The 23,329-nt window shown below is 38.5% G+C and overlaps 1 protein-coding gene across 1 annotated transcript in view; it reads left to right on the forward strand.

Moving 5' to 3' along the window:
• The first annotated feature begins 1,042 nt into the window (after positions 1 to 1,042).
• Positions 1,043 to 23,329, forward strand: part of sik2 (salt inducible kinase 2) — a 103,064-nt gene continuing 80,777 nt past the window's right edge. Inside the window, exon 1 of the mRNA XM_002932916.5 lies at positions 1,043 to 2,246. Within this exon, the coding sequence (XP_002932962.2) occupies positions 2,112 to 2,246 (135 nt within the window). The 5' untranslated portion in view covers positions 1,043 to 2,111. The remainder of the gene's footprint in view (positions 2,247 to 23,329) is intronic.

A 23,329-nucleotide genomic window follows, 5' to 3' on the forward strand; every position in this document is an offset into this window, starting at 1 on the left:
CTGCGCTCTTTATAAAAAATCATTTTACAGTTTAACTAAATATTCAGGGGCCTATAGTGTTAACATTCCCAATAGCTTTAAACCCTACACTTCCTTATTTCACTATTACTGGGCGGAAGCCCATGTATCTATCTTGCTATAAGGATGTTTTGTATCTTTGGCCCATGAGACTTATGATTACTTGCTGCACACTGTAACATAGTGTTCAGCAGGAGGTGAGAACTTCTTATTTGGCCTGCATCTGTTGAAACAGGTACATGATCAACAAGGCCTCAGTAAAGCCATCTATCTCTAGAGAAGTCGGGGAGCAGGGACCCTGTGAACGAGGATTTAGTAAGTGCAGGATATATTCTCCTTTACAGTCTCCACTGCCTAATTGAAGGGGCCACAGTTATAACAAGGGTATCAGGCATAGCCTTCTCCCTCATATATGTCTGCTGTTTGGGATCTGGTCCATTAAGGTAAGAAACTTTAAGGAAAAAGATGCCCTACAGTGGTGCATCTTTACATTGCTTGCTCTGCATTTAACGTGCCAATCTGTTGCCCTGCATCTGCATTGTGAGTATTACTGCATTAACCTGTGGACCATTTGTCTTGGACAAATAAACTGAGTTCTGTTTGAGTTTGCTGCAAGAACCATCTGGTACCCTTTATTTCTTTATTTTTGCACACAGCATAAGTGAATTGTAGTTGCACAACTACATGTCCCCCTTGGTCCTTTCACATAACAAAGGCCCATCCTGTGTGTTAGTCAAGTGTACCCCATGCTCCATAGCCCATCTAGCTGGTCTTTGTTTTGCAGCCAAAAAGGGGTTGCAATTATAAGATAGTTTCATAAAATGTTCATTAGTCAGTGACCCACTAGGCACACAAGCGGTAGCAGAGTACCTATTCCCCTCAGCTGACAGCCCGGTTCGACAAGCCTCTAATCTCCACACCAGCCCTGGCACAGAGAGATAGAACAGCAGCCCTAAGAGAGCACAGCTAGGGCCAGGGTAATGTTGCCTGTCATGCCCCACAGATGCCGGTGGTGGCGCTGTCTCTCCAGGAGCACCGTGCCCAGGGAACACCATAAGAACAAAGTTACTGTGCGAGCTACTTATTATTATAATAATTAATTAAGACCAGTAACATGTGCATGCGTTAATAAAGAGTGCTGTGTAAATGCGGATGTATGCAGCCCCCCTGCTTCCAATTGTTCGCATGTTTCTCGTAGCTCTGATCAGGAACTCCCTGAGCCCCGGTGCAGCAGCAGGCCCGGGGCTGCCATCCTGCCTCTAAGCTATAGCTGCTATGTGCGAACAGGCAGCGCCTCAGCCACACACACATGTATACTCTCCCTGTGCTAGCCTTGACTGACAGCTTCAGCAGAGGGCTGCTGACGTCAGAGCTGGCTCCGGTTGTCAAGGGCAACCTATTTGGCAAGCGAGCTGTGAAAAAAAGACAGGGAATAAAGGGCCCGCCCAGGAGGCCTCCTGCTGCTCTGACGTCAATGGACGTTAACTGTGAGAACATGATGCCTTGTGCATAGAGCGGTACATTGGCTTCCTGCTGCACAGCTGCCTCCACTCCCTGTGTCTGGTCGCACGCGTGCTACAGCGACTAACAATACCTCTGTGCAAGTGAATGGGAGCTGCACAATGCTCGTTACTTTGCAACACTTTAGCCGTAAATCTGCCTGCAACGACTTGATGAGCTGACTTTATCGGACCTGTGAAAACTCAGCCCGATTGGTTGCGTTTTGTTTGCATGTTAATGTCAGACGTTCCCACCTTGCATGGATGTGTGAGAGCTCATTCGGGTATAACCGTGCTGAACACATGGCAGGAGCTGGACAATGCAAGCAGTAACGCGTTCCATTTGGGAATTCTTCGCCACCATCAACTTTACAGAAAAGTCTTGCGATTGTATGTAATGTGCGGGCGCTAGAAGCTGAATGTAGTTTGCGTTGGGTTGCACTTGCCTATAAGGAATGGCTAAGGTGAGCCCCCTGTGAGCGCCTGTAGGATCTGCCTGCGATTCCTTTCACTGCGACTTGTTGGGGGGTGTGAGCACTAATCGTGCCGGTTGATGTCTGTTTCCCGTTGGAGCTTCCTGGCCCGGCTCCCAGCATGGTCATGGCGGACTGTCAGAAGCCTGTACAGAGGGGTCCTGTCCGGGTCGGATTTTATGACATAGAACGCACTTTAGGGAAAGGGAATTTCGCGGTGGTGAAGCTGGCGAGGCACCGGATCACCAAAACCGAGGCAAGTACTGGCCAAATGTCTGGCTAATAACTTGTGTGAGCTTCACTGCATCCCTCTGCTGTTCTTGCACTACAACTCTTGGCGCAAAACTGCAGCGTGTTTTAGCGCAATAACAGCTGGGAAGCCGCTTCTTTTACATTTCAACTATTTCCATTTTCTATTATGCCAATAAGGGCATTTTCTGCCTATTGCCTTATCCCTGCAAAGTGCTGGGCACCCAAATGTGACAGTGCTGTGTTCTGGTAGGGAGTGTTGCTGCTGAGGACTTGCTGGGCACCAACTTACAGCATTACCTTTCCTTAGCAAGTGATAATGCTGGACATGTAATTATGGCATTGGTGTTACCTGGTAGGTGCTGGGCAGTGGCACCTATTTATGGCATTGTTTTACAATTGTGAGAGTGTTTGCAGTGCACCCATACTCCTTTACACTAGTGAGGTCTTATGTTAGACATCCAGACATGCCTTTGCATTACCTTTGTAAGTACCATTACTGGGCTTTTAAATATGGCATTGCTTTATCCTGGTAAAGGCTTTTGCTGGGTTCTCCTATATGGCATTTTTCCCTTTAATGGTTAAGCTTGTGGTGTCTAAGTATGGCATAGTTTACAGGGTAAGGTTATTGCTCTAACTTGGTAAGTGTTATTTTTGGGGATCCAAGTGTGCCATTGCTTTAGCCTGGTAAGGTCTGCTGGTGGCCACCTAAACGTGACATTTCTTTTCCCATTAACAACTGGTGTCAACTATGACACTGCCAAGTAAGGGTAAAGATAATAAATAGTAAAAATAAAAACATCTTGCCAACTGCAATAATAAAATTTTTATTTTTTATTGATGCCACATTATATAACTATAATTTCTTATTAATCCAGAGTCTTTAAAATCACAGTACAGACCTGCTTTGTGTGGCACCATGGAGACAATAAACATATTAATTGGCATAGAAATACTTTAGCAAACAAAGTTTGGGTACAAACAGCTTTTATTTTGCTAAATCTCATTACATTGCTTACTGTTTCGTGGCCCAAAGACAGCAAAGTCAAACATAAAGTACCAGCATCTTCTGTCTGGGAATACTAGGGGTTTGGGTTCAACAACCGCTAAGGTTTGCCAAACATGCTGTTGCTTTTCTCACTTACAGCCAGAGTTACAGGTGACTGGCAAAACCTACTCGGCCAAGTATCTTATGAACTGCACTAGTAACCAATTTGTTCCCTAGAATCCAAGAACACCGGTTCATGTTTACCTGCTGATTTATGAGCCACCTAGCAGGTTTAGCCCCTCACTTAATACCGCAGGTAAAGCTGTGCATTAATCCATAGTACCAATCAATTTTTCCTGCTTTTTCCAACTGCATCGCACTGATTAAAGGTATATCTCTGGCTGCTATTGGTTACTGCAGCATTTCAGTGAAGCATCTCTCTTAGAGAATGGGTTCATGGTTTGTTTGTTTGCCCAGTGTGTAGTTTTTATGATAAGTCATCTGAACAGAACATGAATTCTGCATTTTAGTTATGTTGCCATAAAATGCCTTGTAGTCACAATCTCAGGTATAGAAACCAACTCCAGTCACACTACCAAGATTGAGTGACACTCTATCTAAAAGGTGTACACTGTGGGTTTTTTACCTGTTTCTGGGTCATGTAGTTCAGCCGATCAAACTGATACAGCTAAGAAATTGATGTCATCTGATGGCCATTTATATTTTCCTGAGACCTGTAGTCTCTTAGTATCACTTACACCAAGGCAGATTAAATGTCACCCCTTGCATCTTGTCATCGGACCTCTGTATCCTGTGGCAATGAGATGCTCTTACAGTTAGAGAGCTGGCAAGGGCTGAATGAGTATTCACACAACATTATTTTTCTTCTATCTGTGATGCATTACTGTATTCTATACATAATACTTTTACTAAACGTTTAAACATGTCCTTGTGTCAAGAACTAGTTAAATTGTTATTAAAGGGGATATAAATCAGTGAATAAAAGTTTGCCAGATTTGAGAGATGGTAATCCTAAGCAATTTTCAACATGTATATGTGAATTGCCTATTTATAATAATTATAAAGTTATTTTGTAAATATATATGCTATGAATAATAGTATCTGTTTGGCCCTTTGTTATTAGGACTTTTGAAACAAGGTAGCTGAAGCCTGCAAGCCATGCAAGGCTGACTTCTGTTACCTTGTTTGAAATGACAAAACGAGCAGTGCAGAAATGGAAAGACAAGTGCTGCTTTCAGTTGCAAATTACTTTAGAACTAGTGAAAAATTTTATGAAATGTATATTGGAAGGTTCCTTAGAATTAGATTCTTTTATTAGAAATACTTTTTTTGGACTGTGGGGGAGATATTTTTATGTTTAAATTTTAACATTCTGCCTTATTGTGGCAAAAACAGATTCATTTGTAATTTTAATTTAGTGTGCTTTTGTATGTAAAAATAATATAAGCATTGTATTGGGGCCTATATAGAGTTAGCACAGTTCTAAGAGGCATTTTTTAGTCTCCAGTTACAACTATACCTCCATACATCTCTGCACATTTCTGCCTCAACTTATTCCTCATGCAGGTGAATATCTTGCGAGCCAGGTTTGCTGCCAACAATATCTGTTTAGTTTAGATATCAGTGATCATTTTTGTTTGTGACTTGCAGTAGCAAGCAGTATTGAAAGCTGCCCTTTATGTACTCTTTGCTTCCTGTTGATATAAGATCGAGGGCTTCGTCGGGTCCTGAGACAAGTACATTTTGTTGCTAAACTTTGCATATTGTGTAAGTTTGTTTGACCCTGAATTCAGGTCACGGAACACTGTTCAGTTTTTCAGTTCATTTTTTTTAATTGTTGCACTATTGAAGCTTTTTGTGCTCTGTTATACACTATCTTGCAACACAAAATGCACAACACTTCTAATCAGCCTTTCCACCTAAATTTGCTAATTTTTGTGACCTATAGAAATGATTGTTGGCAATGAATACATTCTTAAAGTTACATTTACTTATTTACATGTTTATATTTAATGATCACATAACAATTAATGCTTTGGTAAGCCAACAATTAAGTACAGAGTATCTAACAATATGTAATAGCTACATTTTTTTCTAACTTCATGTTGGCATATTTAATACAGTAGAATTTTTAACAAAGAAGTCGTTCTGTGTTAAAAATGTAAACCTTAAATAAAAATATGATCTTTTGGCAGTTAGTGTGTGCAGTTTAATAAAGTCTGCACTGACAGTTGTACTTAAAGGCCATCACATGCTGCCCCTGGGATGCAGGGAATTCTACCCAATTCTGTCCCTTTCAGTTTTGTTGTATCACTTACCATCTATCTGATATAAGGTATTAATGTCCAAATGTAGGCACAACTCCCAGCACCTTTCAGGCAGCTACTGTATGTAGTTGTAAAATACCCTGCAGATGTGTGATTACTTCTTAGCAGTTTGTAAATAATTAAAAATGTAAATTCCCCTCTCCATGCTCAACTAACACAAGAGTAGTCTGTTGCTTTGATCTAATGTAAAACAGCCTACCTATCAGCATGACACATTGGTACACTTACCAGACAGTGCAGAATCACTTGGAGATAATATTTATGGGCAGGCTCTATTGCCTTGAGTTTAGATCAGATCCTGTGAAGTCCAAGACCTAACATGCAGTAACAGTTTTATGTTAAAGGGGAACTCCAGCTTCCAAAGAAAAATTTGTTAAAGAGCTCTACACAACACAGAAACCCTTAATAAACCTATTACTGTAATCTGTTCCTTCAAAAAATATGAATAAATGCCATCTTTATATGTTAAAAGCCAGCTGCAAAACATGTTACAAATTGTATCCGTTTCTTCACAATTTACAAATAGACAAAAGGAATTCTGGGAATGAATTACAAACGCCTAAAAAAAAAAAAAAAAAAAAATCCCATTTACATGGGTTCATCCTATAGGCTATAGGATAAACCCATGTAAATGGGATTTTTTTTTAGGAGTTTGGAATTCATTCCCAGAATTCCTTTTGTTTATTTGTATCTGTATGAGGCAGTCTCCTCAACTATAATGTTCTTACAGACAGCATGCAGGAACTACAATGCAATGCTCTGTGATGTTCCTTTCCTTATTGACATCACGTGAGCAGGGGATTGTGGGGTTTAGAGGTTGCAGGCTAAGGACAGTGGAATACTATTACATTTTTAGTAGTCAGCCAGATCAGCAGGAGAACAGGGGGCCAAGCTTAGGTAACTGTTCCAAACCATATTATTACATTAAAAATCATGAAAACACTGCATATTTTTTAACTGATTGCATATTGCAAAGTTGCTTGAAATTAAGCTTTTTTTTTTTTTTTTTACAAAAAGGTAAGTTGTGTTTGGGTGGAGTTTCACTTTAAAATAAAGAGGCACAATTCAACAAACAGTCATATACACATCTATTATTTTTCATGGTCTAGCAACCAAACATTTTTTGTCGGGTAAATACTTTTCATAATGTATAAAGCTTACGGCTGTATTTACATAGACCTTTCTGATAAAGCTTACTTAGTTTTTACCTTTCTTTCTCCTTAAAGTTATTTTTAAAGGCCTCCCTACATGAGCTGAAATGGTAAGTTAAAAAAAAGCTGATAATAGTGCATTGGCAATGGAAATTTTCAAAACTGCTTATTCCCAGAACTGACCAATATCCATGGTGCATGGATATCAGTAGGGATCAGCAGGCCACCATACACAAACCAAAAATCTTCCAAAACTTTATTTATATGATATTATTGGTACGTGCATGCCCAGCTTTAATTGTAACTGCTATTTAAAGCAGTACCAGTCTATCCTTTTTATATTCTCCAGTTTGGTGGTTCTGACTCTTGAAGCAATGTATTGCATGTTGACGGATTTAATAGACCTGTGAAGATGCGTTCAAGACTTAATTAATTTCTTCCTTAAGTCATATTATCACCAAAAGGTTTAGTTAATGTTCCAGTGATTATAATTTCCAATAAACCAGTTATCACACCACTGTTTAGTTAATCTGGTCCTGTATCTCAAATGTAGAAAAAAAATACTGTTGTAGTATGTTGAGTATCTAGCACAAAGTTTGCATAAAGGTTAAAGTCGAAACAAATCATAATGATAGTCCAAGTGCTTCTTTCCTTCTGTCACTGTGAGTTCCCATTAAATCCCTTGTAAATGAAAACTCTTTCACGCAGGTGCTCAAATCTCTTTAGCTTGCTCACACACAGGAACACATACTGAATAATTAGACCTGTGTGGAAAATTCTCTGTTTGGTAAAACAAGCATGCTAATATAAATGGCAGAGTGTCTGATATGTTTTTTTATTTTTCATAAAGAAAATGTCAGTTGACTCCCCTCCCTCCTATTATTATGACTTGGATTTAGATTTAAGCCATCTTTAACCATCATATCAGCAAGATCAAGGGCTTTAACTAAATGGCAAGTCATATCATCCTGGTTCTGGTTTACTTCCTGATTAAGTCCAGATTGCCCATGAATTCACTGGTTAATATGTGTTAAAGCTTGCCCTTCAAGGCAAACAACTGAATTGTTTTGACTGTACGCATTTCACAACTAGCTTGCAAATAAGTCACACTCCTATTTAATGCTCCGTGGCATCAGCATGTCAAACTTTCTACTGTTTGCAACCCTACAGCCTTTAAACTAGTAAATCAATTAATATCTGCAGACAACCTCTAAGTAAGGGTGAGGACACACAGAGCTACTAGTAGCAGCTACTTTTTCACGGCTACTAAACTCTAGAAAATACCCTGCCATAGGCCACACTGAGAATTGCCTCTGCTAAAACACACACACAAACAATTATCAGTTTATGATCTGCATTGTCTATTTTAGTAGCCACAACAAGTAGCTGCTACTATTACTTCTAGTAGCAGCTACTTTTTCATGGCTACTAAACTCCAGAAAATTCCTTGCCATAGACAATGAGAATTGCCTCTGCTAAAACACATGTAGAGACTGTTATCAGTAAATGATCAGCATTGTCTATTTTAGTAGCCACGACAAGTAGCTGCTACTAGTAGCTCTGTGTGTCTTCACCGTAATAGAACATAGGGTAGCCCTTTTATTATATAGGTTATCTGTGCTGCAGATATAGATTGGTCAGGTTAAAACTTTATTTTAGCCAAAATCAACCTTAGCGTAATGCTTAGAAACTACCTTTATGATCTTAAATCAAGTGTTTGGTGATAAGAGAAGCCTGCTGACTTCTGGTTAGTTTCCAATCCCCAGTATCCGTCTCCTAACCAGTAAATGTACCATTATGCCATAAGTTAGTGAAGGACAACCTATAATTCTCCAGAAATAGCTGTCAGCAGGGCTAGATGTTGTATTTCAGCTTTCACATGTGGTAGTTGTGCTTCCAAGACATCTGCAAAACACCTTCTCTGTGCAGCTACCTTAAAGGAAGCAAATGTGCGACTGGATGCTCTTGGTTTTCATGCTAATGTTGCACCTATACATGTGCTGATGGCTGGGGCATAACCCCCTTGACAACCACTGTCATTTTGTATCTAATGCATTTTTATACAAGGATTTCCACCAAAAAACTGTTTTGTTTGATGAAAATAGATTTTTTTGTACTGCTTTCTAAGCTGCATGTAAATTGCATCTTTAAATATTTCAGATCAGCCATACAGCAGTTAAAAGAATTGAGCAGCCCAAAGTATGCTGAAAAGTTAAACTTTAGTAAACTACTGTTAACTATACGCGCTGTTATTTATTTGTTTTGTTCGTTACATTTTAAAGACTTAAAGAGAAGAGAGTCAAGAGACCTGGTTCGTGTGTATTACAGAAGCTTTGGTATCTGAGCACTTGTGTCATCTCAGTATTTAAAATGTGACTGCCCTTTTTTTCTTCTTTTTTCTGTATTGAATAAATACCCAAGAGAAAAGCCACCAGGTTACAGTTAGCTACTTTGTCAGTTACATGTAATCATAACAGTAACCTTTTTTGACTGCTGCCTTTTTTTCTCTGCTGGCTTCCTTCAGTGTTAAGGATTTAGAAACCACTGATGTGTGTTTGTGCAGTAGTTCTAACCTTTCAGGCAATGGCTAGTGCTTGGGACTGTGAAGATTTAGCTCCATCGGCTTCTGGACTGTGTGTGTTTTGTTTGCCAGTCACTGCAAAGTCTGGAAAAGCTCTGAACAGGGATAGTGCTCTGAGTATCCTTTCATGCATCTTTACCCTTGCTCTGTGTTACCCTCTTCTCTTCACATATTTGCCCCTGTCCCTGTTTGCACATAGGTTCATTTACATAAGTGTATTTATTACTTTCAGACTGTCAGACTTTTACCTACAGGGGTAACTCTTTCCTTCCAAGGCAAATTCTGATAACTGGATCATCTTACTCTATGCTTCACACTACACCAGTTAATAAATGTGTTTTATATTCCAAGAGCTTTATAGTTTCTTTTAAATTTCAGACCCAGACTTTAGGCATTAAGAAGTTTAACTATTTTACTTAACCTTTGTCATCTTTATTAAGTACAATGACTGATGACCCAGTTACCTTTACCTGTACCTTTTCTGCTTTTTCAGACTGAATGGCTTTTCCCATGGCTAAACAGCAGCCTATTTATATAAACTAAATTAGTGTTTCTGAAGTAAACTCAACAGGTTTACTAGTGCAGGGCACTATTCTATTATAATTTAATAGCTTTAAACCACTTTAATTTTTTGGTGTTACTGTTCCTTTAACAAAATTAGAATATGCACATAGATCTGGCATGTTAGTTCCATTAGCCTTATGGACAGGCTGCACATCCTTTATTCAGTAGGAACTTTCTACCTCAGAAACTTCTGTTTTGCCCTGTCAAAGTAATTTTATACACCCAAGGTAACAGGAGACAATAAAATCAAATTGAGGTTTTTAGTGCATGATGGGAGGTTGATGGCATCTTGACAGAGTTGCCAGTGTGTTCTTTATCACTTTGGGGCATTTGGTATTACTCTTTAGTCATCTCTGAATGACTGGAGTAAAGTTGATTGGGGCCCCTGCAGCACTGTACCCCTGTGGAATCCCTGATCACCACTATTCTCATAATCCTACATAATCTGTGTAGAGTGATGAACCTATTAATAGTCACTTATATAGGTTAAGAAATAAAGTACTGGATACAACATGTAGATGAACTAGGTTTAATGATTAGTTTATAAAAGGGTCTCGAAATATGTTCTGCTATTTACTCACTTTCACTTCTAAAGTTTTACTGTAGCTAAATCTTGAATTAGAAAAGAGTGCCTCTGAGAAAACTGGACACAATGCCTTGACCATTGGGCAGGTTTTAAAATTGCAGTTACAAGACACCATTCGTTATACCATCATTACAAGTACATTATACAAAATCCGGTTTTGACTTTTATCTTTATCCTTGGTTAGCAGATTTCCCTACATGAATTGTACAAATAGCACACAAAATTATTAATAATTAGAGCACTGCTTCCCCACATAAAGTATGCAATTTATTTGTACAACTATAATTATAAATTCATTATTTGTTGTAGAAATGTTTTAGAAATGCCAACTGGCACTTTACATACTGCATACTGTAAAGTATAATATGCCTACTACTTTGCTTTCTATGCAAAAAATGGCTTTTCTTTGCAACTGTGTGCTTGTTCAGCTCCCACTGTAACCTTGATCTGCGTCAGAGGTGTGTGTTCGGCACAAGAATGTACCACCAGCTAACAAAGAAGTAGAGCATTAAATCATTATCGTTATCGAAAGAAAGAAAGATATGAGGTTTGTTGATTGCTACGACTGCTACATCCATATTGAAGACTGGTAGCACTTGTAAGTACGGAAACCTCTTATCGACTTACGTTACATTTTAATCTTGGTGATAAGGGAACAATGCTCTTTTGTGAATAAGGTTGGAGGGAAAAAGCTTTATGAGGAACCAAGTGGTACTGCCTAGCATATTTTTCCTTTACAAAAAGGTATATTTACAATACATGTATGAAATGGAATACCAAGTGCTGCAATCTTTAAGGGCAAATAAAGGCTCCTGTAAACAGGCTTGTTTCTATTGTGTCAAAGTATAATGTTGCTGTACTGCTTTCCACAGACAACAGTGCTTCCTGCTTCCACCCTTTCAACATTGAGTTTTGTGTAGTCCTTTCCATTTAAAGTGATACTGTCCTGATTTTTATGGAGTACTATTTATTTCCAAATTACACTGCTTACATAGCAAATAATTCACAAATGTATTTTTTGTAGGCAGCAGTCTCAACTTTCAGAAAGAGCTAGCGCTACACATTAGAACTGCTTTCAGGTAACATTGATTTTCCTACTCCCATTTAAAGGAGAATGAAAGGGAAAAACTAAGTAAGCTTTATCACAAAAGGTCTATGTAAATACAGCCATAAGCACTCACAGAAAAGCTGCACTGAATCCAAAGAAACACTGTATTTCTTGTTTCCTTTTTTGTAAACATGTTCCTCCAGTATCTGACTTCCTCTCTCCCCTCTCCTGCTCCCCCTCTCCCAAAAGAATGGTAAGAACCGCCTCCCCCATCCCTTAGGAATGTGTGATCTAAGCTATAAGGGCTAGCACAATACAGCAGGAAGCTATGAAGACCAAGCTAAAATGGCAGATGCAATCATAACCAAACGGAGAAAGATTCTAGGGCTCTTTACTTATGTATGGTAATGCTTTCTGCAGAATAAATATAGTGTTTTTGGTGGCAATAATGTTGCAAATCTATTGGCAGTAAAATGCCAAAATGACTTTCCTGCAACTTTAACTGGAGGAGTTGCAAGCTAGACTTGGATTTCATGCTATTGAGTGCTACTCTGATATCTAATGGGAAGCTGCTGGGGGGGAAGGGAGGGGGTAATATCACTTCAGTCACACTTTACACCTGAGCTGCAAGTTTATTAGAGCACAGGTCACATGATTGTGGCACCCTGGGAAATGAAGAATATGGCTAGCACAATATGAAATTTCAATATTCGATATAAAAAAAAAAAATCTTTTTTTGAAAAAGGGATTTCAATGCAGGATTCTGCTGGAGAAGCTCTAGTAACGGATGCATTTTTAAAAAAACATGTATTCCCATAACTGTAATCCTTTAAAGGAGAAGTAAAGGCTAATAAAGAGTTAATCTCAAGCTGTAGGCATACCTTCAGTTGTCTCAATAGCGCCCTCAAGTCTCCCCATATTTCACCTGTTCAGATGATCAGAAGCCAAACAGGAAGAAAAAACGCTGAGCTGTGTAAAGAAAGTTTCCATAATGCCTCACTCCTGCATGGAGACCCAGACCAAGTGTACATACTCAGTAAGACTATGAGTCAGCTTCCTGCTGATTGGCTCAGATTCACAAGGGGAGGGGTGAGTTCTTAGCATTCTTGAGGGAGGGGGGAGCAGGAGAGAGCAGAGAGCTGCTTGTCTCTTTCTCTCTTTTGAATGAGAAGTCAGTGCAGCATTTCTGTGAGTGCTTATGGCTGTTTTTACTTAGACCTTTCTGATAAAGCTTACTTAGTTTTTACCTTTCTTTCTCCTTTAAGCTCCAGTTGTACTTTGGTGCAACGCTCTGTGGCACTGGTAAGCACATGCAGTTTTGTAGCCCATACAATTAGCAATATCTGCCAATTTGATATGGGTCCATGACCCACGCTTTTATTCACTGCCCAGTTGCCAGATAATTTTATTTTGCAATGGAGGTTTTCCCCCTACAAATATATATGTGAAACTGTAAAGCTTTCTAATTCACCCCTTAAGGCCAGTGCCTGTCTTTTATTATCTTTATTATAATTTCCTCTCTTGCTACTGGTCATACAAAGAGGACCTTTATCAAGACATCACAAACCGTTCCCCACACAGCGAATTTTAATTCTTTATGATGCAAAAAGAACCAATGGAACTCTGTGGGGAGGGTGTCGGGAACACTGTCCTGAAGACATCTAGGTAGTAAGCTCTGAGAGGGCTGAACGATTGGACTAAATACGGCAAGAGTGACTTTGTAAGCCATTCATATTTATCCTTCTGTCGCTGAAGTGCCTATAAAATGACTTGTGTATTGTGGAACAAGGGTAGTTCTGGAGGGTTTCTTTCTTGTTTCAGCACAGAATTTTTTTTTTTTCTCATCTGTAAATATTGGGAAAACTGATGGCATTAAATGTACATATTTTGCATATAGGTGTTTATAACTGCATCAGGCACTTGCACTCTCTAATTTTCAAGTATTCCCATTTTGTAATTGTATCAGATGTTGTCCATCAGCTAAATGGCAAGCTTATCAGCCAGTTTGATCCAACAGTATATAAGGTGAATGGCTGTTATTTTTAGCCAACATGCAGCATTTTTTTTCTTGTGTGAATGCAGCATTGACATGCATTTAGTCTGTTTTTCCATGCCAGAGTCACGCAGCATTCTCCTGTCTTTGTAGTGCAGTCATATCTAACATACAGCTCATACCTCACTGGAGTGAAATAAGCCTGAACGAGATTGTCCAACTAAACAATTCCAGCAGGCATTCCAATTAGCCCCCTGCTGCTGCTGCAGAAGCTTTTGGAAACAAGAGATGACATTTATGTATCCACTTCTCAGGCTGTGGTATAAAATGCTTTGAGCACACTGCAGCAAAATAAAGTGTAAAGCATGTCCTTTGGGGACAAAACACAATTGGGTATGTTTATCTTCACCCACTGCTCCCTGTTTGGCTTCTGATGTTGCAGAACTACAACTCCAGCATGCTAAGATCAGTTTATCTGCTGGATGAATGGTGTGAAATATAGTTTTGCAGCATCATTGTAACTTTATCAGAGTTTGTGGCCCAGTTAAGACAATTCATCAAAATTTTAGAATAATATAGAAAGCAATATTCTAGAAAATTAGTGTTGGCTTTTTTTTTGGAATATTAATGTCTTTTTATTCGGCAGCTCTAAGATTTTTAGGTTTAATTACTCTAGCAACGAGGTAGCAATTAGAAGGTCAGTATGGAATAGGAACAGAAGGGATATGCAATGAAAAATAAGAATAATAATACCATCAAGACATTACAGTTATTGTATATTTTTGTTGCCAGGGTCACTGACCCTGACAACCAGCTAGTAATTTCAGCTACAGTCTGTGGAAAGCAGGATAGAAACATTAGTAACTTAACATTCATGCAAAATAAAGGCCAGCAGAAAAGTAGCTTTAAACAGGTTTGCCTTTAATATACAGGTCCTTCTCAAAAAATTAGCATATTGTGATAAAGTTCATTATTTTCTGTAATGTACTGATAAACATTAGACTTTCATATATTTTAGATTCATTACACACAACTGAAGTAGTTCAAGCCTTTTATTGTTTTAATATTGATGATTGTGGCATACAGCTCATGAAAACCCAAAATTCCTATCTCAAAAAATTAGCATATCATGAAAAGGTTCTCTAAACGAGCTATTAATCTAATCATCTGAATCAACTAATTAACTCTAAACACCTGCAAAAGATTCCTGAGGCTTTTAAAAACTCCCAGCCTGGTTCATTACTCAAAACCGCAATCATGAATAAGACTGCCGACCTGACTGCTGTCCAGAAGGCCATCATTGACACCCTCAAGCAAGAGGGTAAGACACAGAAAGAAATTTCTGAACGAATAGGCTGTTCCCAGAGTGCTGTATCAAGGCACCTCAGTGGGAAGTCTGTGGGAAGGAAAAAGTGTGGCAGAAAACGCTGCACAACGAGAAGAGGTGACCGGGCCCTGAGGAAGATTGTGGAGAAGGACCGATTCCACCAGACCTTGGGGGACCTGCGGAAGCAGTGGACTGAGTCTGGAGTAGAAACATCCAGAGCCGGCGTGTGCAGGAAATGGGCTACAGGTGCCACATTCCCCAAGTCAAGCCACTTTTGAACCAGAAACAGCGGCAGAAGCGCCTGACCTGGGCTACAGAGAAGCAGCACTGGACTGTTGCTCAGTGGTCCAAATTACTTTTTTCGGATGAAAGCAAATTTTGCATGTCATTCAGAAATCAAGGTGCCAGAGTCTGGAGGAAGACTGGGGAGAGGGAAATGCCAAAATGCCTGAAGTCCAGTGTCAAGTACCCACAGTCAGTGATGGTCTGGGGTGCCATGTCAGCTGCTGGTGTTGGTCCACTGTGTTTTATCAAGGGCAGGGTCAATGCAGCTAGCTATCAGGAGATTTTGGAGCACTTCATGCTTCCATCTGCTGAAAAGCTTTATGGAGATGAAGATTTCATTTTTCAGCACGACCTAGCACCTGCTCACAGTGCCAAAACCACTGGTAAATGGTTTACTGACCATGGTATTTCTGTGCTCAATTGGCCTGCCAACTCTCCTGACCTGAACCCCATAGAGAATCTGTGGGATATTGTGAAGAGAAAGTTGAGAGACACAAGACCCAACACTCTGGATGAGCTTAAGGCCACTATTGAAGCATCCTGGGCCTCCATAACACCTCAGCATTGCCACAGGCTGATTGCCTCCATGCCACGCCGCATTGAAGCAGTCATTTCTGCAAAAGGATTCCCGACCAAGTATTGAGTGCATAACTGAACATAATTATTTGAAGGTTGATTTTTTTTGTATTAAAAACACTTTTCTTTTATTGGTCAGATGAAATATGCTAATTTTTTGAGATAGGAATTTTGGGTTTTCATGAGCTGTATGCCACAATCATCAATATTAAAACAATAAAAGGCTTGAACTACTTCAGTTCTGTGTAATGAATCTAAAATATATGAAAGTCTAATGTTTATCAGTACATTACAGAAAATAATGAACTTTATCACAATATGCTAATTTTTGGAGAAGGACCTGTACGTACAATTTATATAAATTACTGTCACCGGATTAATAACCTATTCTTTAATGGAAAGAACATGTAAAATAAAGCCTTTTTTATTAGTGCAGTATATTCTGCATTCTCCAAATTATGAATTATTGACATTAGTGTATTCATATTGTAAAGATTTATTGACTGCACATGCTATAATCTTGACGATATTGAATTTAAATCTCCCAATTAATAACATGTACAGGTATGGGACCCATTATCCAATAAGGGTTACTTATATCTTATTTGGGATCAGGTACAAGGTACAGTTTTATTATTACAGAGAAAAAGGAAACCATTATTAAAAATGTGAATTATTTAATGATTAAAATGGGGTCTATGGGAGATGGCCTTTCTGTAATTTTGAACTTCTGGATAATTGGTTTCTGAATAAGGGGTCCGATACCTTTTACATGTATTCTCTACTGGCCAGGCCAATAATACAACATGGAGCAACCTTGACCACTCCTGAGAAATAAAGTGCCATTCTATGTTGGCTGACCCATTGCTGCCCAGCACATATTGCAGAGAAAAATGATAACTAAATTCCTTCTCTTTTAAAGCCTTTGCCATTGATGCTTAGAATGCTTAGAATCTTGACTGACGTCAGTTACCTCTTGTTAGTAAATACCATTTCTTGTCTATCAAATGCTGTGCTGCTTTTTGACTGTATCACATTGATTTCTACATTTACTGATCTGCACATTCCAGAAATTCTTCTGGATGCTTAATAATGTTTACAGAGACATGGGCTGAGAAGCAGAAAACCTGCATTGCACGTAATACATGAGTTTCTGTAAATGTGGAGGACAAAGCGGTTAAGGAACAGTTGGTAGCTAAAAATAATTCCTTAAATCCCTTTGGTGCATAGGGTACTCCTAGGGTGCTGTGATAGGGATGCGGTCTGTGTTCTTATCCTTAGTTTGTTTTACAGAATACATCTCATGTAATTTTTGCTATATTCCTAAATCATAATCTGTTTATAGTTCCTTTTGCTCTCAGCAGATTAATACAACAGTATTTTTTGTTGCTGTGCTGAATTGAAACCAGTAGTTCCTTATACAAGCAAAAACACTTGGCACTTGTAAACATTACCCCAGCAATACAAACTTCTTAATATGGAAACACTGAGGGCTTTATTAGCTTTAATTATTATTATTATTATTATTATTATTATTATTATTATTAACATATATTTATAAAGCACCAACTTATTCTGCAGCTCTGTACAATAAGTGGGTTTATACATTAGACTTACAGAATTACATACAAAGCAACCAATAAGCTATACAAAAATTGTAGAGGGCCCTGCCCAAATGAGTTTACAGTCCAAGGAGAAAGGGTTGAGACACAAAGTGTGGACCTTAAAGGAGAAGTAAAGGTAAAAACTAAGTAAGCTTTATCAAAAAGGTTGATGTAAATACAGCCATAAGCACTTACAGTACAGAGTCCTCTATCAAAAGAAACACATGATTTCTTGTCTATTTTTTTTGTAAACATGATGTTCCACTGTCTGACTTCCTCTCTCAGAAACATCCTTAATTCCCTGGGCCAGAGTCTGCGCAGTTCTCTCCTCTTTCTTCCCTCTCCTGCTCCTGCCTCCCACCAGAATGCTAAGAACTCCCCCCCCCCCCCCTTAGGAATGTGTGATCTCAGCTATAATGGCTAGAGCTGTAGCAGAAAGCAACTTAAAATGACAGCTGTTATCTTAAGCAAAAGGAGAGAGCTTCTAAAGCTGTTTACTCAGGTATGTTAATGGTTTCTGCAGAATAAATATATTGTTCTCTGTGACACTAATGTGGCAAATCTATTGACATTAAAATGCTAAAATGACTTTCCTTCTCCTTTTAATAATTGTAAACCCTCTCTCGAGGGTGTGTGAACCAGTGGAAGCTTGAGCAAAAATTAATTCATCAGAAGGACAACAATCCCAAACACATGTCAATGTAAAGCTGGCCATACATTATAGGATCTGCTCGTTTGGCAACCACTTTCCGGGATACAGGCCATCTGGATGAGGACTACATAAATGAGCCAATACAGTTCTCGATCCAACTGGAAAATCAAACCCCCATAGAGGGCTTCATATGCAGGCAGATAAGCTGCTAAATTGATCTAAATTGGCCAAATCGTCAGCTTAAATCTGCCCATGTATGGCCACCTTAATATTGAACTGTCATCCGTGCTAACATGAATAGCATGGAGCTAATTTGCTTGAAACAATGGGCCAAAAGACTCCAGAACAGCGTACTTATGTATGTGCTCTAAAACATTTAAAACTGATATTGCTGCAAACGGTGGCTCAGCAGAATATTAGTGTGTGGACAGAAACCAGCAATTTTCAACCTGCCGCCATCCAGATTGCACATTATTCTGCTTAATCTTGCCACTCACCCCCTGCCTTTACCTTACTGGACAGCAAAACCCATCTTGGCAGGGCTGTTTTCTTAGTTTAAGGACAGCCACATGTAGGACTTTGTCACCCGCGAGTGTTTTACATAACAGCAATTCCAATTCTTCTAAAATAAAGGGTATTTTTGGACACTTTGTTGCCCATGGGAGAGGCGATCTCCTGTGGACAACAAAGCACTAGGTGTGCCATTGCTTTAAGGGTTAAACAATTATAAAACCTCCCAGTACCTCCCTGTTTGAACCCAGTGTGTAATAATCCAGGTGTCTGAGGACTTAGTATTAAAAGCACAACACGCTCAGCTTCCCCCATGGGAATGTATGAGCTCAGCAGTGGAATCTGTCCCTAGTAATTTGCTGTATGCATGTTGAAATGAGACCAAAGATAACAAGAAGGCGGTTGGTTACTCCCATAGAGGAGCCGTGCTCTCTCTATTAAGTATGATCATTTTTTTTCTTAGCCTCAAAGAGCTAAGTATGCACACAATTTTTTTTATATCCAGACAACACGTGTTCCTTAGTAGTAAAATAACTCAACTGCTGAAGTGATTATGGGATTTTTATGCCACTAAATAAGAAAAGTATAATACATGTATGGGACCCATTATCCAGAATGCTCGGGACCAAGGGCATTCCGGATAAGAGGTCTTTCCGTAATTTGGATCTCCATACCTTAAGTCTACTAAAAAAAATCAATAAAACATTAATCAAACCCAATAGGATTGTTTTGCATCCAATACTGATATTTTATATCTTAGTTGGGATCAATTACAAGGTACTGTTTTATTACTACAGAGAAAAAGAAAATCAGTTTCTGAATTATTTGATTAAAATGCAGTCTACAGGAGACTGGATTTCCATAATTCGGAGCTTTCTGGATAACGGGTTTCCAGATAAGGGATCCCATACCTGTAGTATACTTTGGTCTGCTTTATTTAAGGATTTAGTATTTGCGTTTGGTGACATTGATGTGTTGATCCTTAGAAATAGCGTTTTTTGTTTCTTTTAGAACAACGAGCCAATTTGTAAAGGGGATATTATGTCAACTATTATGTTCACCTAATTCTGCTTTTATATGTATATTCTTATTTTATCTTTTTTTATATTATCTTTAGTTTTTCTGTTGGGTAATGGTTAATTGTCTATAGAGGGTTGCTCTGATTAGAAATAGTATGGTAAATTCCACTTAATTAATATACAAATAGTCATCAGGCAATATAGCAGAATAACCTGTGCCAGTTTGTTTTATACACCTTATAAGCAAGGGTCTCATTTGTGCCCTATTAGGGGTATACATACAATTTGGGATACCATAGGTTCATTTTAGGTAGATATGAAAAATATCTTTCCAGCTTTTCAATGACTGAAAACATTGTGTGGAGAGTACACAAAAGGTTGACGTGATGGAGCTGTTTGTGGACATTGCTGGCTTGATTTTTACCCAGCTAGCTGCCCAGGATTGCATCACGCTTCCAAAAAAATAGTTCTCTGCTTAAGGGTTATGATATTTATATTTATACAGCATGTTAGCCAGTGCTTTAGTAGTAGTAGTAGTAGTAGTAGCCAGTACCAATGCATTGGTTGACAAGTTGTTGGCTTGCTTCCAACCCTATCTGTCTTGACACAACCTATACCTAATCTGACCCTACCATGCCTTCTTGTACAGGTATGGGGCCTATTATCCAGAATGCTCGGAACCTGGGGTTTTCCGGATAAGTGATCTTTCCGTAATTTTGATCACCATACCTTAAGACTACTAAAAAATAATTTAAATATTGAATAAACCCAAAAGGATTGTTTTGCCTTCAATAAGAAAAGATTATATCTTAGTTGGGATCAAGTACAATGTACTGTTTTATAATTACAGAAAAAAGGAAATCAATTTTAAAAATATTTTCTTATAATGGAGTTGTAACTGGTTTCCACATAAGGGATCCCATACCTGGTCCTGCCCGCTTCACATCGCTTATGTCACTAGAGGCTGTAGGCACAGCTATATAAATGAAAGCCAGTAGAGGGCGGAGTAAGAATGCCGAAGCTGGACTGAGTTTTGGGGTGGGAGGGACCATGGGTTTTGGATCAGCTCTCTTAGCACTACGCTAAAGAGATTATTTATCATTCACATCAGTCCTTATCCCAGGGGGGTTTATACAGGGTAACATAATAGAAGGCTCAAAGTTTGCCCTCATCTAGAAAGCCATAGACACCAATCATGTTTGTCTTCAGTCAGCTGATCAGTATATGTTACCTGCTGACTGGTTGTTATGGGTTACTAGTCCAATAGAAAACTTTGCACCTTTTGCATTGCTCCTTAACTCTTATACACAAGTTTACTATACAAAATATTAATTATCCAAACTAAGAGTGAGTGGCCTATTCTGTCTAAGCCAACAAATAATTTATATGATAGGGTTCAGCCAGCCACAGAAGAGATTCCTTTTGCAATAGCCAGTGACCTAATCATGTAGTTATCTGATCTTATAAAAAGCCTTTACCTTGCGTGAACTGTGGTTTCCTGGTGACATAACGCATTCAATAAGCAGTTTCATTTTGAATACAAACCAAACAAGCTCTTGAATAAAAAGAAAATAGGGAGGAGTAGAAATGTGTACAGTAAATGTCACATTACGTAAATAACACATTCCTTTAGCTGACAGCTTTTCTTGATTGGCATTAGAATATGCAATAGATGTGTGGCTGTAATTGAAAGAAAAGCTAATGCATGTAAGGATATTATTGGCAAACATTGACAAACCACAGCAGGTTTATCCTCTGAATATTTAGCAAATTTTTGAATCCTTCAGGTAAACTCCTGGAAAGCCACAGTTCTCCTTCTTTAGTTGGCCATTTTTTTTTGTTTTTTTAATGATAAAGCCCTGTGTAAGCCCCTAGCTCACTGTAATATGCTCTAGGAAAGCCAAGGAAGAGCGATGACAAAACTGCTCATATGAACATGTATAACTTTTTCTTACTATTGTATTTAAATATTATTTTGTTGTAAAATTCAAAATCTACTTGGCTTATAGATCCCGAATTTACACTTGCAGATGTGTGTATGGGAAGTCTCATGCAGTTCAATCCGTGCTCTTTTACTGTTTAGGCACAGGATTATCAACCTGTCCCTCTGTTGCTGAACTACGACTGTAGAGCAGTTCGTTTTGGGGAGTGATTTATCAACATTTTAATTCAAATTTTTTTCCATTACTATTTTTTTGAGCTAAAATTTCTAAAATTTCAATTATGGTTCAAAAGTGCAAAAAATCTGAAAATTTAAATGTAAAAATGCTTAAATGCTTTCGAGTTTCGAGATTTGAGTTTTTTTTTCCAAGATATTCAACCATTTTTTGTATTGGATATTTAATAAATGAATAAACTCACAATTTACAAAAAAAAAACAACTTAAATGTTTGCATATTTAAAGAAGAAAAAAATTTTGTTGCACCCTCATATTGCATTCAGCTTGTGTTTGGTGCTTACATGCACCTGTGTGAAGGCACATTTGAAAGTAAATTCTGTTTTGTCCTTCAGTTCCCTGAAGTGGAACGCAGGTGTGCTCCACTGCAGGGAAATGCAGGTCGAAATGCCCATGAAGATGAGCCCTAATGCAGCTCTAAATACTGGCCTGCTCATTCATGGACGTGTTCCTGTGGCTTGGAAGAGTAAACGTGCTTTATAGCAATTTCAGGGCATTGATGATTTACATAGTCTTTGCAGAGAGCACTTACATAGTTCCCTTTAATATATTGGTAATATTTTTAGCTAGCATAAATCTATGGGTAAATATTATATTTTTCCTTTATAATTTTGAAAGATGCCATATATTTCTAAACCTAAGGCTAATGGCACAAGGGTCATTTTCTCTGCTGGCATGTATATGACCTGTGTGCTTTTAGCCTAAAGCATAAGAATTTGCTTTGCATTCTGTGGGGACAGTTTACCTAAGATGTATAACACCAGATTTTATATGGATTTCCATTCAGTCCACTCTATAACCCGAATTTAGTTCCTGCAAATGTGTGTCTTTATTTGTACAAATACCACCTGGCAGGTTCTGGCATTTTTGCTTGCACTGGGGAAATATAGATGGCATTGCTACACTTTAATAAAGATTACCCCAGACTGGAGCCTTTTTTCTTTGAGATGGAACAGTGGAATTATGGAAAATAAAATTTCATAATGACAAATCATATAAAATTAAATGTTGGCATAAGCACAATAAAAAGCCGGTTCACCCATAGAAGTGTGCAATGCTTCGCATACCCATTAGTCACCAACCAATCAGGAGTTGGTTTTGACACTAGAAGCTGAGCCATACCGCATTCAGAGGGTTGAGTCTTGTTAATCTTGGCAGGACGGCCTGTGGTAGAATAAAAGCCGTGTTTACTTAGTTCAAATATTTCTCATTTTTTATATGTATTCCAAACTCCATGTTTATTTACTCACCCTCGTTTTATCTTCGTTCATCAGCAATTACATAAAGCCTATGTTGTTATGTAGCCAGATCCCTGGCTCAAACATTAACTCCATGGTTACCTGAGGCCTGCACTGTGTTGCTGTGGCAACTGCTCTGAAAAGACTTCTGCGGTCATGCTAATTTCTGCTAAAGTAGCTTATAAACTCTTGTTTTCAAATGTGTGTATAGAAACGCATTTATAGGAACCCAGATGTCTATCTCTATAAAGAGGAGCTTGGCACAAGGGATCTTACTTCCTCTGGCATCAGAAAATGACAAATGAGAGGATATTGTTCATGTTTTATAGCTTTTCAACTTCAAACTATCAGAGACAGCTGAGTCTTCAGAGGCTTCATATTGGGAGTTTTTCCTATAAATGCAAAAATAAACAACTTTTGTATTAAATTTAACTCCAAATTCCA

Source organism: Xenopus tropicalis, chromosome 7 (assembly GCF_000004195.4).
Source record: "Xenopus tropicalis strain Nigerian chromosome 7, UCB_Xtro_10.0, whole genome shotgun sequence".
Lineage (NCBI taxonomy): Eukaryota > Metazoa > Chordata > Amphibia > Anura > Pipidae > Xenopus > Xenopus tropicalis.